Source organism: Caretta caretta, chromosome 7 (assembly GCF_965140235.1).
Source record: "Caretta caretta isolate rCarCar2 chromosome 7, rCarCar1.hap1, whole genome shotgun sequence".
Classification (NCBI taxonomy): domain Eukaryota; kingdom Metazoa; phylum Chordata; order Testudines; family Cheloniidae; genus Caretta; species Caretta caretta.
Genome location: NC_134212.1, coordinates 48,784,386 through 48,797,653, shown reverse-complemented (window position 1 = coordinate 48,797,653; position 13,268 = coordinate 48,784,386). Strand labels below are relative to the sequence as shown.

The following is a 13,268-nucleotide window of genomic DNA, read 5'->3' as shown; positions in this document are numbered from 1 at the left end:
GGACCCAGCAAGGGAGCTAGACACCGGGGCTTTTCCGCAGGGTCCCCCTGGTTCAAATCGCCAGCCTGCTCAAAGGCAGTGAGGTGGGCATCCAAACCCCCCCCCTTAACCAGGGGCAGCAATTTAGTCTCGAGGTTCCCTGCGGAACTGGCCCCCCGGGATCTATCCCCACTCACCCCTGGGAGGTCCCCTAGGCCTCTCCGCCCCACCACCGCCAGTTCATGCTGCTGCTGCTTCTGCAGCTCTTTCTCGGGCTCTCGCTGTCTCCCAGGGTCCTCTTGCTCTCTCAGACTCAGCTCCAATCCCGTCCGTCTCGATCCCCCGATGGGGAACCCGATCGTGAAGACCCCCGTCTGGTCGGGGACAGGAGTCTTGGCGATGCCTGGCTCCCGCTCCAGCTGCTCCCAGATCCTGCTATAGCCCCAGTTGGGGTCAGGAATCTGTTCCTTAGAGCGGTCATCCTCCTCCAGCTGCACGATTAACTCTGCTTTGGTGAACTTTCCAACGCTCAACCCTCTCTTTCTGCACAGGGTTACAATGTCCTTCTTAAGGAGACGGTGACAGGCCATCACTCCGCTCCTCCCAAGTTGTTGTGGACTCACAGGCCCGTGTGTTCTCAGCTCCCCACGGTTTCCAGGGAGAACCCCTAGTGTGCCAGCCCTTCTCGAGGTCACCACCTCTTTGCCAGGGTCGAGCTGCAGACTCCTCCGCCCCTTGGACTGCTCGCTGCAGTCCCCAGGGGAACCCTGTTACTGCACAATCCTTCTCGCTGGTCACACACTCCCAGGGGTTAACCGCCCCCCGAAACCGCTCCTTTCTGAGCCTTCAGCAGGCCTGGTCCTCGGCAATCCCCCTTCGTGTTACTGCTCCCCAGTCACTTACTGCAGGAAGCGCCATCCACGGGGTGCAGTACATCCCACCACTGCCACCAGTTGTCACGGAGTCCCTGGGCGATGCTCTGGAACTGCTCCCCATGAAGCCAGTCAGGACTCTGGGGTAGTCGCCTTTCTGTGAGCAGCCTGTCTTCAGGACACACAGCTCACCCGGCTTCCACCTTCCTGGGTCTGACCTCGGAGCATTCAGCATCCTCTGCCTCTCCGTGTGCTTCCCCCAGCGAGTCCGCTCAGGCGGGGCTCCTGGGGAAGCCAGAGGGTCCTGCACCCCAACTTCGCAGTCAGACGTGACTCTCAGCCAGCCAGTAAAACAGAAGGTTTATTAGACGACAGGAACATGGTCTAAAACAGAGCTTGCAGGTGCAGAGAACGGGACCCCTCAGCTGGGTCCATTTTGGGGGGCAGTGAGCCGGACAACCACGTCTGCACTTCACTCCATGTCCCAGCCAGCCCCAAACTGAAAACCCCCTCCAGTCCCTCCTCCTCTGGGCTTTGTTCCTTTCCCGGGCCAGGTGGTCACCTGATTCCTTTGTTCTCCAACCCTTTAGCTCTCACCTTGCAGGGGGGAAGGGCCCAGGCCATCAGTTGCCAGGAAACAGGGTGTTGGCCATTCTCTGTGTCCAGACCCCTGCACACACCTGCCCTCTAGGGCTCTGCAATGATCATACACCCTTACCCCACCCCCTAGATACTTAAGAACTGCCTAGGGGAAACTGAGGCACCCCCACACTATTCAGAGGAAACATTAAGAACAGTCCCACTTCGTCACACCCTGTTACCGAAGGGTTTTAAGAACAGGTCAGACAAACCCCCGTCAGGGCTGGTCTAGGGTGACTTGATCCTGCCTCAGCTCAGGGGGCTGGGGTTGATGGCTTCTTGAGGTCCCCTCCACCCCTTCATTCCTGTGATTCTGTGATTTCCACTTTTTTTTAATCTTTGTTTTTAGTCTAGTTTGCTTCAATTTAGAAAGGAAAAGTGGCTTTGAACCAGCAAATTGGAATTTTTCATTTCAAAACTGTCAAAACAACCCGATGGCAAGTTTGAAACTTTTTTCCAAGCTGGGAGATTGGCCGAGCCCAGCCCTGCTTCGGGGACAGTTCCAGTTTCAATGAATTGGCATCTTCTGACAAAACACAGTGAGTCACAAAATCCCTGCCTGGCCCTAGCGCTCGGCTGTCAGGTCAGCACAAGCCCAGCTCTGCTGGGCTCCAGATGTGCAGAACCCAAGGGGGGCTCCCGGCCCAGATGTGGCAATTCTCAGCAGGCCAGATGCAGATCCTGCCAGGAGGCCACATGGGCCAGATCTGACCCACCTGTTGTTTACCAAGCGAGTGCCAATGCGCCCAGATCAGAGAGGGGCTGGCCCGGGCATAAACAGCTGTGCAAGGTGCAGGGTGAGCGAGTCTCCGTCTCAGCCCCTCATCCGGAGCAGAGACCCCTCCAGTTTCTGGCTTTGGTGGGGTCCTCCCACTGCAAGGGTTGGACGGATCTGGCCCAAGTCCCTCCCAGCCACCTGCCCCACTCCAGGGAGAGCAGGAGGAATGTGTGTCTTGCCAAGGGTCATTCCTCCTCCCCTGAGGCGGACTCTGAAATCACCCTCCCCCCCACGCCTTGGGGAGGGGGCTGTAATCTGAGCTCACTGTCTCCCTCGCGCCTCTGCCTTTCCAGCTGTCTGAGGCTCAGAGTCCAGCCTGCGGAGGAGCTGGAAGAGTGACCATGATCCACGCGCTGCTGCTGCTGCTCTGGATCCTGGGCGGATGGGGCAGGATGGCGGGCCCCCACCCCAGGCTCAGACTGTCCTTCCAAGGTAAGCACAGTGCGGCCCAGGCGATGTCTGGGACAAGAGGTCCTGGCTGGAGCACGCGAATCTGTGGGATCCCCATCCTGCCACCAGGCCTCGGGGGGGTGAATGACCCGGTTGGATCTGTAGGTATCTCTGGGGGCTGCGCCTCCCAACGCCCTGTTAGATGGGCAGTCACGCTGAACCCGTATGGCATCCCTTATCCAAGCTGTATCCAGAACCGTGCACCCAAGTTAAACAATACGGGACACGGCAATGAATGACAGATCCCCGCAGGACGGTTTCTGCCATCAGCTGCCGCTGGCATAAATCCAGTTTCTCCACTGACTGCCGAGGAGTCCAGGCCGGATTCTGATCTCGGTTGTGTCAGCGATGCAAATCCTGCATCAGCAGGGGTAACTAGGATCAGGTTCTGGCTCCGCGTTCGGGGAATACGGTACATTAAAGCCTCCAGTCCCAGAGACCGAGACAGAAGAAGGTGGATTTTCCTGGAAATGAAAGCTGCCCTCCCATAGTTGTCCCGCCATGCCCTGCAGCATGAGGGGTGGCATTAGGGAGTGGCATTGGCATAGGCTCTGATGATCAGTATTCAGGCTGGATTCCTAGCAGCAGCCTCAGGAGCTAGATTCCCAGCAGGCTGGAGTCAGGGGTGACTGTAAAGTGACTTCAGCAGAGCTGTGCCGGTCGGTGCCAGCTGGGGATCCGGCCCCCAGGGCTTGGCTGCAATTTATGGGGGTGCCCCGGCTCTGGGTGATCCCCGGGGGGCAGAGTTCTGGGAGGGATTATGGGGCTTTGGGCTGGGCCATGTATGGCACCAGGAGGGCTTTTCTTGTGGGGTTCTCGCTAGGATCAGAGCCAGCCTACACGAGGCAAATGCTGTGCCCAACCTGAGGGGCAGGTGGGGGCTTGTGATGAATTCTTATTACAGCCATGCCAGGCTGTCCATCAGTGTGTTGTGCCCTTCGCCCCTGCCAGGCTGACACTCGGGCGGCTCCACACCCGGGCCTTGGGCTCCACCTGATGCTGCAGAGAAAGCATGGGGCGCAGAGATGCTGCATCCCGCTTGGTGGCCCGGGAATGCCCACGGGCAAGCAGCAACGTCATCCACGGCACTCTGTCCCCGCAGGGGTGAACCGCATCAGTGCTGCAGGCCAGCCCGGGAGCTGGACGTCTGCAGCCTGGCCGGACTCCCCATTTTGCGGGGGGCTGGCTCACCCCATTCATTGTGGATGGTTGATGTTGCTGGGGGAGCAGCTGCCTTCCCATCTGGTAGTGGGGGCAGGGCTATAACTTGGGTCACCTCCCTCCCCCTACCCCCCCCACAGCTCCTCAGGTGGGATTTCAGCTCAAGGAGATGTGAACCTTCCCCCTTTGCCCAGACTACAGCCTGTGATTGCCCCATCTTCAGAAGGTCTCAAAGTTACATTTTCAAAGCAAGAGGAAAGGTGGTTACCCCCAGCCCAGCCTGTACGCCCTGCCCTGCTGGGACATGTATATGTCTCGGGAGCTGGCTGGTTCGAGGAGGAAATTTGGACCTTTTCATCTCCAGGTCCCCAGTTCTGATCTGGCCCTAGAGCAGGGGGACTGGCTGGCCCCAGGTTTGGGAAATGCAGCCCTGAGCCGTTGCTCTCCAGTTCACCTTAGGGTGTGAGTGACCCCTGGCATTTCCCAGGTGTTAATGAACATGTGACATGGGTTCGGGGGTGGGAGGTGGCAGGTGTCCCCCAGCCCCTACCCTTTAGGCAGCCTTGTCCCCTTGCTGGAAGCCTCAAACCCAAGGAGCAACTGTGGGGTGGAGACACTTTCCCCTCTTGCTCCTTACAGGACCCACCCTGGGGAAGGTGGGGGTAGGGCTGGCCCTGCTGCTCCAGCTCTCTGGAGAGGGGCCTGGAGGGCTGGAGCTGGCCCCTCTCAGCAGCGGGAAGAAAGGGGCCTTCACAGGGGTGATGCTGTGGAATGAGTGGAAGCCGTGCAGCCCGCCCCCCCATGCACCCCCGCCCTCCCCCCACACCCAGGCACAGCTCCTGACAGCCTCTTGCTGCCCAATGAGCGCTGACCCCGGCTCCGCCAGGAGCTTGGGCATGGCAATGGGCCGGGCTGCAGCAGTGCCTGGCCTCAACGCTGATCCCACACACAGCGTGCCAAGAGGCCTGGTGCTCGCTGCTTGCGGCCTCAGCACTGAGGTGCCTCCTGGCTTCAGGGGCCGGTGCGGGCTCTTGTGCCCTCAGGGGCCGGTGCAGGCTCTCGTGCCTTCGGAGACTACTCTGACTCTCTTCCCCCCCCCTTCCCCCCGGCACTGGGGGCTGCCAGGGAGCATGACATGAGGCCATTGCGCCAGGGAGTGCCTCTCGTCCCAGGGTACCCTGCCAGTGGGCAGATCGGTCCAGTTCTGGTCCCTTCCCACGGCCAGCGCGGCACACAGGAACTGGGGTGCAGCTCAAAACATGGCTCTGTGTCCTCCCTCCTGGGAGATGAGGTGGCTGGGGCGATCGGTAGCAGGGCACTGCTGGGCTGAGAGCGGAGGCCTCCGGGAGGCCTTTGCCCTTTCCTCTAATTTGTCCATCAGCCAGAAACTCATTAAAGAGGTATGTGGGGGGGGGGGGGGCTGCCTTTTGAGCAGTTTCCAGAATAGTTGCTAAGCAGCAGCGTGGGGTTGCCAGGTTACCTCACATGATGCCAGTCCTTGAATGCTCCCGGTCAAGTCCCTGAGCAGCCGGTGTCAGGCGGGATTGAACCAAAGGAGAAATGGCCGGCATGGGACGGGGAACGGTTCGCTGTAAGATGGGGGGGACCTCCTGGCTTCTCCAGCCCCAGCCTCTCTCAGTCGGGGGCTCTGCAGGGAGGGGGGCCGGAGCACTGGCTGTCAGGGGGGAGCTCCTGGCTTCTCCAGCCCCAGCCTCTCCCAGCAGGGGGCGCTGTGTGACATGGGGCAGGAGCGCTGGCTGTCAGTGTCCCCAGTCCCACTGAAGTGTGTTTGCTTCCAGTTCCTGTATCTGCTGTGTTACTTTCACTGACCCCTGATTGGACCCCCGCCCCCATCCCCACTTCAGAAGTGGGCCCAGCTCGGGGAGCAGCAGTGCCTTGCTCCCAGGTGTCCTGCTGCTGGACAGGGGCCACGGCTGCCAGGCTGAGGGTCCCTCATACTTGGAGCTGGGGCTGTGTACCCCACTGGAGGAGACCTAGCTGGGCTAGCCCGCGGGCAGCCAGGGCAGTGCGAGTCCATGCCTAACCAGCAGCTCTCTATTAGCCCCCAGCTCCAGAGACTGGGGATAGCTTGTGGCCCCTCCCGGCGATACTGACTAGAGAGGAACGTGAAACTCACCAGCCTGGCTTCGCTCTCCTGGCCAGTTAGCACTGGGAAGCCGTGGGGCAGGCAGGCGATTGTCCCCCCGTGTCCTGGCAGCAGCAGGAACCTGCCAGCCTTGTGCAAAAAGATCGCCACAAGAGGCAGTGGGGTCCTCGACACAGGCTCCTCCCTGTGTGGCCCTTCCCCCCACCCCCCCACCGCATTGAGCCCTTCCCTCCTTAGGCTGGCTCCAGGGTCCTGGATAACAGGGGAGGCTGTGGGGGGGTGCAGGCAAGGCCTGGCTGGTGCCGCAGCAGGAAGGGGTCAGAGCACAGAGAGGGATGTGCTGGCACGGTGGGGGAGGAGGCAGGAAGGGGTGGCCTGGCAGCGGGGGAGGGGGCAGGGAGCAGTGTGGGAGGGGATGGGCTAATGCTGCAGGGGAGGGGGATATCGGGTGAGCTGGCTCAGTGGGGAAGGGGGCAAAGGGGGGGCTGGGAGCAGTGGGGAAGGGGCAGAGAGGGGGTGAGCTGGCTCTGTGGGGGAAGGGGCAGAGACCTGGCTGGGCTCTGGCCCCTGAGCCGTGCTGCGCTGGGTGGTCCTTGCAGGCGCTTCAGGCCCAGGCGGCCTGTCCCCTGCGAGCTGCTCTCCCCCGCCTCCCCACAATGACCCGTTTGTTCCCGCTGTGATCAGCAGATCAGGCACCATGGGGCAGAGAAAGGGCCTTTTCTCTGAGGAACAGCCTGTTGTGCTGTGCCGCCACTGACAGGGTGAAGCTGATGCGGGGAGGGGGCGCCAGGACAGCGGATCCAGGGACAGGCCAGGGGTGCAGAGGGAAGCAGCAGCCCCTCGGCACCCCCTTCGCTCCCATGCACCCTCTGCCCACCTCCTAGATTGCCCCAGCCAGGGCAGGCTGAGCAGGTCTGTGGGGTGCACAGCTGCCACAGCCCATCTTCTGGGATGATGGCATCCAGCTGACTGCCCTGCCCCCCCGGGATCTGGGGGCTCTCTGTGCTGGGGTGCCCAGTACATTCAGAGCCACTGGTGCCCAGTCCCGCTGGGTGCTTCAGTTTCTCCTCCCCGGCCTATTTAGATTGTGAGCGCTGGGGACTCTCTCTCACTCTGGGTCTGGCACAATGGGGCCTCTAACTGTCCCCCTAAGGCACCGCACTGTGCTGGGCAGGGGAGCCCTCTCACCAGTGCCGTGGTCCCTGGGCATCCTGACGCCATGCAGCATCACTTGTGGGGCATCTGGCCCTGAAGGGTTAATTCCTTCTGTAGGAGCCTTTGCAGGACAGCAGTGCCAGCGTTCGCAGTGCTCGGATCGGATCCAGGGCTGATTCCACAGCCTCTGCCTTCCCTGGCATTTAACCCTGCCAGGAGGTAGCTGGCCTGGCCCTGTACTCCCTAACCCAGGGCTCCAGCCTCTGTATTAACCTCTTCAGTGCTGCCTCTGGCCTGGGCTAAGCACAGTTCCAGGGCTGTGGGGCCGACCTGCAGACGCTGCCAGCCCCGGCATGCCTGAGCTGCATACAGCCTGCGGTATGAGATCCTACAGAGAAGGGGGGTGGGGGCTAAATGGGAAACATTAACCCTCGGGGTGCCACTGACATGAGTGTTGTTGGGTCTGCCCTCTGGAAAGGGAGTGGGGTCTAGTGGTTAGAGCACGGGGGGTGAAAGGGGGTTGGGAGGACTCCTTGGTTCTATCCCTGGCTCTGGGAGGGCAGTGGTGTCTTGTGGTTAAAGCAGGGGACTGGGAGTCAGGACTGCTGGGTTCTCTTCCTGGGGTGGGAAGGGGGTCTAATAGCATGGGTTAGAACTGGGTGGGCTAAGGGCCAGGACTCCTGGGTTCTATCCCTGGCTCTGGGAGGGGAGTGGTGTCTTGTGGTTAAAGCAGGGGACTGGCAGTCAGGATTCCTGGGTTCTTTTCCCACCTGTGACAGTGTCCTTGGATATGTCTACACTGCAATAACTGAGAGCCCAGATCAGCTGGCTCAGGCTCGCAGGGCTCAAAGCGTAGACATTCAGGCTCCAGCCCCAGCCCAAACACCTACACATCAATTTTCCAGCCCCACAGCCCAAGCCAGCCGCCTTGCGGCTCTGTCACTGCCGCAGAGACGCACCCCCGGTGGCCCAGCTCTCGGAGGGGCGGTGCCCGTGGGGGCACACTGGCTGCCCTGCTCTGAAGAATCGGGCCCCGAGCGCTGTCCAAAACTGACCGTGGTGGCACCCAGGGCAGGTCCTGTGCGGTGGGTGCCAGGAACCAGATGACTGGGGCTTGGAGCGGCGCGGTTCTCTGGGCCTGCGCTGCCCATCCCTGACACTGGCCATCTCCAAGGCCCAGATCCACAGAGGTGCTTAACTCCCATGAGAGGGTGGGAATTGAAATACCTTTGAGGACCCAGGCCCAGGGACTTTGCATTCCATTCCCTTGGCCTCTGATCCCTGAAAGAAGCTGAGAGCCGGGGCGGGGTGGAGCCGGCCTGATCCCAGCCCCCATGTCTCCCCGCAGAGTTAAAAGCACGCCATGGGCTGCGCACCTATGGGCTAGAGCGCTCCTGCTGCTACGAGGCGCTGCTCCTGGATGAGGAGCGGGGCCGGCTCTTCGTGGGCGGCAAGAACTACCTGGCCTCCCTGAGCCTGGACAACATCAGCAAGCAGGACAAGAAGGTGATAGGGCTGCACAGCAGAGGGAGGGGGGATCTGGGCACCCACCGGGGGGAGGGGCAGTGAGCAGAGGCGCCTGCTCGGGAGGCGACATTGCCGGCATTCCAGCCGCCTCGACTCCCCCGTGAAATCGCTGGACCAACCGGCCGGCTTGAACGCCGCAGGGGGGATGAGCCGATGCCTCCGTTCCTGGGACCCTGCCTCCCCGCCACAACTGCTGGAGTAGCCTCTGCTCCCAGGGCACTGTGTGGCTTGCATTGCATGTCTCGAGCATGCTGGTGCTCAGCCGGGCAGGCGCGGCCCTGCTCAAAGCGGCATGGAGGGCTGGCACATTCGAGCCACGTCCCCAGGCAGCTCTGGCTGCTGCTGTCTCAGGGCACGAGACAGAGAGGGAAATTGGGAGCCCCTCTGCATGGGGCATGGTGGGGCGCACTGTCAGAGCAGGGTCCTTCTTCCACCTCCAGGGACGCTGCCCCTCCATTCCTAGTGTGAACTGAGTTGGGAGGGTCTCAGCCTCATGCTTTGCAGGCCAAGCTCCCGAGCCCAGCACCACAGTTCATGCAGGAACTTGGGGCTGGGCTGGCAGGGAGCTGTGGGCTGGTATTGAGGAGCCCATGGGGGAAGAGGGAGATACCTCCCCCTGACCTGTCCCACTCTCTTCCCACAGATCTACTGGCCGGCGCCTGTGGAGTGGAGGGAGGAATGCAACTGGGCCGGCAAAGACATCAACGTATGTGCTTCGGCCAGGCTAAGCTGGGGGGGGGTGGGCAGGCTCCCCCACTGAACCTGGAGCCCCCGTCCTGGCTTTGCAGGGGTTGCCAGACAGCATGCCCTACAGGGGTTTCTAGCCTGGCCTTTGCGTTGGGCACCTTGGAGCAGCTCCTCAAAGTGCCTCATTGCAGCAATGGAGCCCTGCCCCAACCGCCCTCCTCTGGCCTGGTCTGCATGGTGCCCAGTGCGGAGAGTGGGCAGCCCAGCCCAGCACTGCCCCATGGGAGTCAAGTGTGTTGGGGGAGTCAGACGTGCGGAGTTTGGGATTTGCCCCCTGTTCAGTGAAGATGGGACGCCCTGTTCGTATCTCCCCTGCTCCAAGGCAGGGCGTGGGGCCTCGCGAAGCCCAGACCTCCTGGCCACAGGCCGCCTGGGGTCCCGCAACAGGCTGGAGTGAGACCACATCTGACTCGCAGGGAGCTGGCTCATGGGCATGGGGACAGCGTGGAGTGAGCAGGCTGCCCCAGGCTGAGGCCACTGCCCCCAACGGTTCCGACAGCCCCAACGGTGAGGGGCCCCAAGGATTGGGCGATGCCAAGGCACCCAAAGTGGCCCAGCCAATGTGCTTTTGGGAGGGGCCTCTGTGAGGCTGGGAGTGACACGGCCCCCCCTCCATTGATCCCCACAGAGGGAGGCTCTTGATCCCTATTGGGCAGGGGTGAGCCCCTGTGGGGCAAAAGGGATCTTTCCCTGTCCCTCGCTGTGGCACCTGGAGGGCCAAGCCAGAGGCTGCCCGCCAGCCCCTCCACTCCTATTGGGCAGTGTAGGCCATGCCATCCGGGGACCTTGCCCCACTCTGACCAGGCCGCTGTCCTCCCTGGAGATAGACTAGGCCTGGCCCTGGGACTTGCCCCTGGCTCAGGTAGTGGAGGAGTTCCCAGAGCTGCTAGCACACAGCAATGGGGCCTGCAGGGGGTGCGGGGAGGTACAGCACTCGCTGGGGGCCTAGGGTCTCTTCAGGGAGCCCCCTGGGCTGCGGGGGGAGGTAACATCCTGGCAGGCTGCTGGGAACTGTCCAGGGGCTGGGCTGCCAGTAGTAGTCTCGGCCAAGGGGGGTATCAGTGCAGTGATGCAGGGGGGCAGCAGTGAGCAGTCAGCAGGCTGCAGGACATGTCATGGGTACTGAGTCCCCCTGAGCTGAGGGATCCCCCGGGGGCCGATTGCTGCAAGGCTGGGCCCAGGCTGGATCGGGCCCAGACAGGATCAGGTCCAGGGAAGCCAGAGGCAGGAGAGGGGGAGGCTGATCCAGGCAGCTGAGAAGATGCTGGATGAAATCCCAGCCCCACGGCATTTGGAGGCCAAGCTCCCATGGAGTGGGTAGGCGGGTGCCCCAGTGACCGTTTATTGAGCGTTTAACCCCTTCCCAGCCAGACACCCGCCTGCCACTTTCCAGCGTGACCTTTATTCTTCAGAGCCTTGGCCGTGCCCAGCAGAGGGGAGGGGATCCAAGGACCCGCCCCGAGGCCCCAGTAGAAGCTACTGATGGGTGCTGCCCCCCCGGCCCCCCCTTCGTCAATCAAGTGGCTGGGAGACACAAGGGCCGATTGTTTGCCTGGCTGGGCAAGTGCTGGGCCTGTCTGCCGGGCTGGGGCGTGGGTGGCGTTCAGAGCAGATGCGCTGGGTTGAGGGTCCCCCACCCGGGGGGGGTTGTGGGTCACAGCCCCAGGCACTCCCCAAGGGATGCTTTTTGTTTTTCTGCCCCAGTGCACTCTGGAATGCCTAGTGGCATTGTGCAGGCAGGATGGGGGGTCCTCTGGATGGATGGGGAGGGGGACGGCCATCTCTGTGTTGAGCCTGGAGGTGAAGAGGAGCAAGGAGTTTTTGCAGCCTGGGCTTCTCCCAGGGATCTTGGGCTAGGCACTGCCTCGCTCTGGGCCTCAGCTTCCCCACTGTGAAATGGGGATAATATTTCCCTACTGTGATGGGTTGGATCACAGAAACCACTTTGGGACTGCCAACTGATGTGCTGAGACTACTTCTGAGCCCGTTTTCCCTGTCAGCTTGTGACTGCAGAACCCTGCCTGGTTTGAGCCAGACCCGCTAGCCTGCTGCAAACACAGACCCAGGTCTGAACCACGTCCCACAAGCTGCAGGCTTAACTGAAAACAGCTTAAGAAGTGTTTCTGTCTCCAACACTCAGATACCCAGCTCCCAATGGGGTCCAAACCCCAAATAAATCCGTTTTACTCTGTATAGAGCTTATACAGGGTAAACTCCTCAATTGTTCGCCCTCTATAACACTGATAGAGAGATATGCACAGCTGTTTGCCCTCCCCTTCCCCCCCATCCCCTCCCCAGTATTCATACCTACTCTGGATTAATTAATAAGTAAAAAGCGATTTTATTAAATATAAAAAGTAGGATTTACGTGGTTCCAAGTAATGACAGACAGAACAAAGTAATGACAGGTTTCAGAGTAACAGCTGTGTTAGTCTGTATTCGCAAAAAGAAAAGGAGTACTTGTGGCACCTTAGAGACTAACCAATTTATTTGAGCATGAGCTTTCGTGAGCTACAGCTCACTTCATCAGATGTATACCGTGGAAACTGCAGCAGACTTTATATACACACAGAGAATATGAAACAATACCTCCTCCCACCCCACTGTCCTGCTGGTAATAGCTTATCTAAAGTGATCATCAGGTGGGCCATTTCCAGCACAAATCCAGGTTTTCTCACCCTCCACCCCCCCACACAAATTCACTCTCCTGCTGGTGCTAGCCCATCCAAAGTGACAACTCTTTACATAATCAAGTCGGGCTATTTCCTGCATAAATCCAGGTTTTCTCACATTACCAAACAGAATAAAATAAAGCACGCAAATCTATGCCTCATACAGTAAGAAAACTGAATACAGATAAAATCTCACCCTCAGAGATGTTTCAATAAGTTTCTATCACAGGCTGGACGCCTTCCTAGTCTGGGCACAATCCTTTCCCCTGGTGCAGCCCTTGTTCCAGCTCAGGTGGTAGCTACGGGATTCCTCATGATTGCAGCCCCCTTTTTTCTGTTCCACCCCCTTATATAGCTTTTGCACAAGGCGGGAATCCTTTGTCCCTCTCTGGGATCCCACCCCTCCTTCTAAATGGAAAAGCACCAGGTTAAAGATGGATCCCAGTTCAGGTGACATGATCACATGTCACTGTAAGACTTAACTCTTCATTCCTCCCAGCCTGACTCACAGGAAGGCCTGTAGCTCACAAAAGCTCATGCTCAAATAAATTGGTTAGTCTCTAAGGTGCTACAAGTACTCCTTTTCTTTTTTAGAGCCACCCACAGTCACTTGTCCTGGTTGATGGGAGCCATCAAGATTCCAAGCCACCATTAATGACCCACACTTTGCATAACTACAATAGGCCCTCAGAGTTATACTTCATATTTCTAGTTTCAGATACAAGAGTGATACATTTATACAAATAGGATGAGCACACTCAGGAGATTATAAGCTTTGTAATGATACCTTACAAGAGACCTTTTGCATGAAGCGTATTCCAGTTGCATCATATTCACACATTAGTATATTTTTATAAAATCATCATATAGAGTGTGATGTCACACAGGGTGGGAGAGGGCAGGCAGGGCAGGTGGCAGGAGGGGCCCAGGCAGGGCCAGGCTGGGGGCAGGCAGCAGGAAGGGGCTGGGCAGGGTGGGGTTGGGGGAGGGTGGGAGGAGGGGGCAGGGCAGGGCAGGAGGGGGCAGGCAGCAGGAGGGACCCGAGCAGGGCGGGGCTGGGGGCAGGTGGCAGGAGGGGGCCGGGCGGGTGGCAAGAGGTTGTCTGGGCGGGGCTTGGGGCAGGTGGCAGGAGGGGGCCGGCCAGGGCGAGACTGGGGGAGGGTGGCAGGAAGGGCCAGGAC

At 60.0% G+C, this 13,268-nt stretch overlaps 1 protein-coding gene across 4 annotated transcripts in view; it reads left to right on the top strand.

The window, feature by feature from the left end:
* SEMA3B (semaphorin 3B) overlaps positions 1-13,268 on the top strand; it is a 42,554-nt gene that overhangs the window by 14,007 nt on the left and 15,279 nt on the right. For 3 of the 4 annotated variants that reach the window (XM_048858376.2, XM_048858377.2, XM_048858375.2), the window contains 3 exons: positions 2,562-2,700; positions 8,490-8,647; positions 9,312-9,374. In XM_048858376.2, the coding sequence (XP_048714333.2) occupies positions 2,610-2,700; positions 8,490-8,647; positions 9,312-9,374 (312 nt within the window). In that variant the 5' untranslated portion in view covers positions 2,562-2,609. Of the gene's footprint in view, positions 1-2,561; positions 2,701-8,489; positions 8,648-9,311; positions 9,375-13,268 lie in introns of those variants that run through there. The other variant, XM_075130637.1, reaches the window with a different exon arrangement.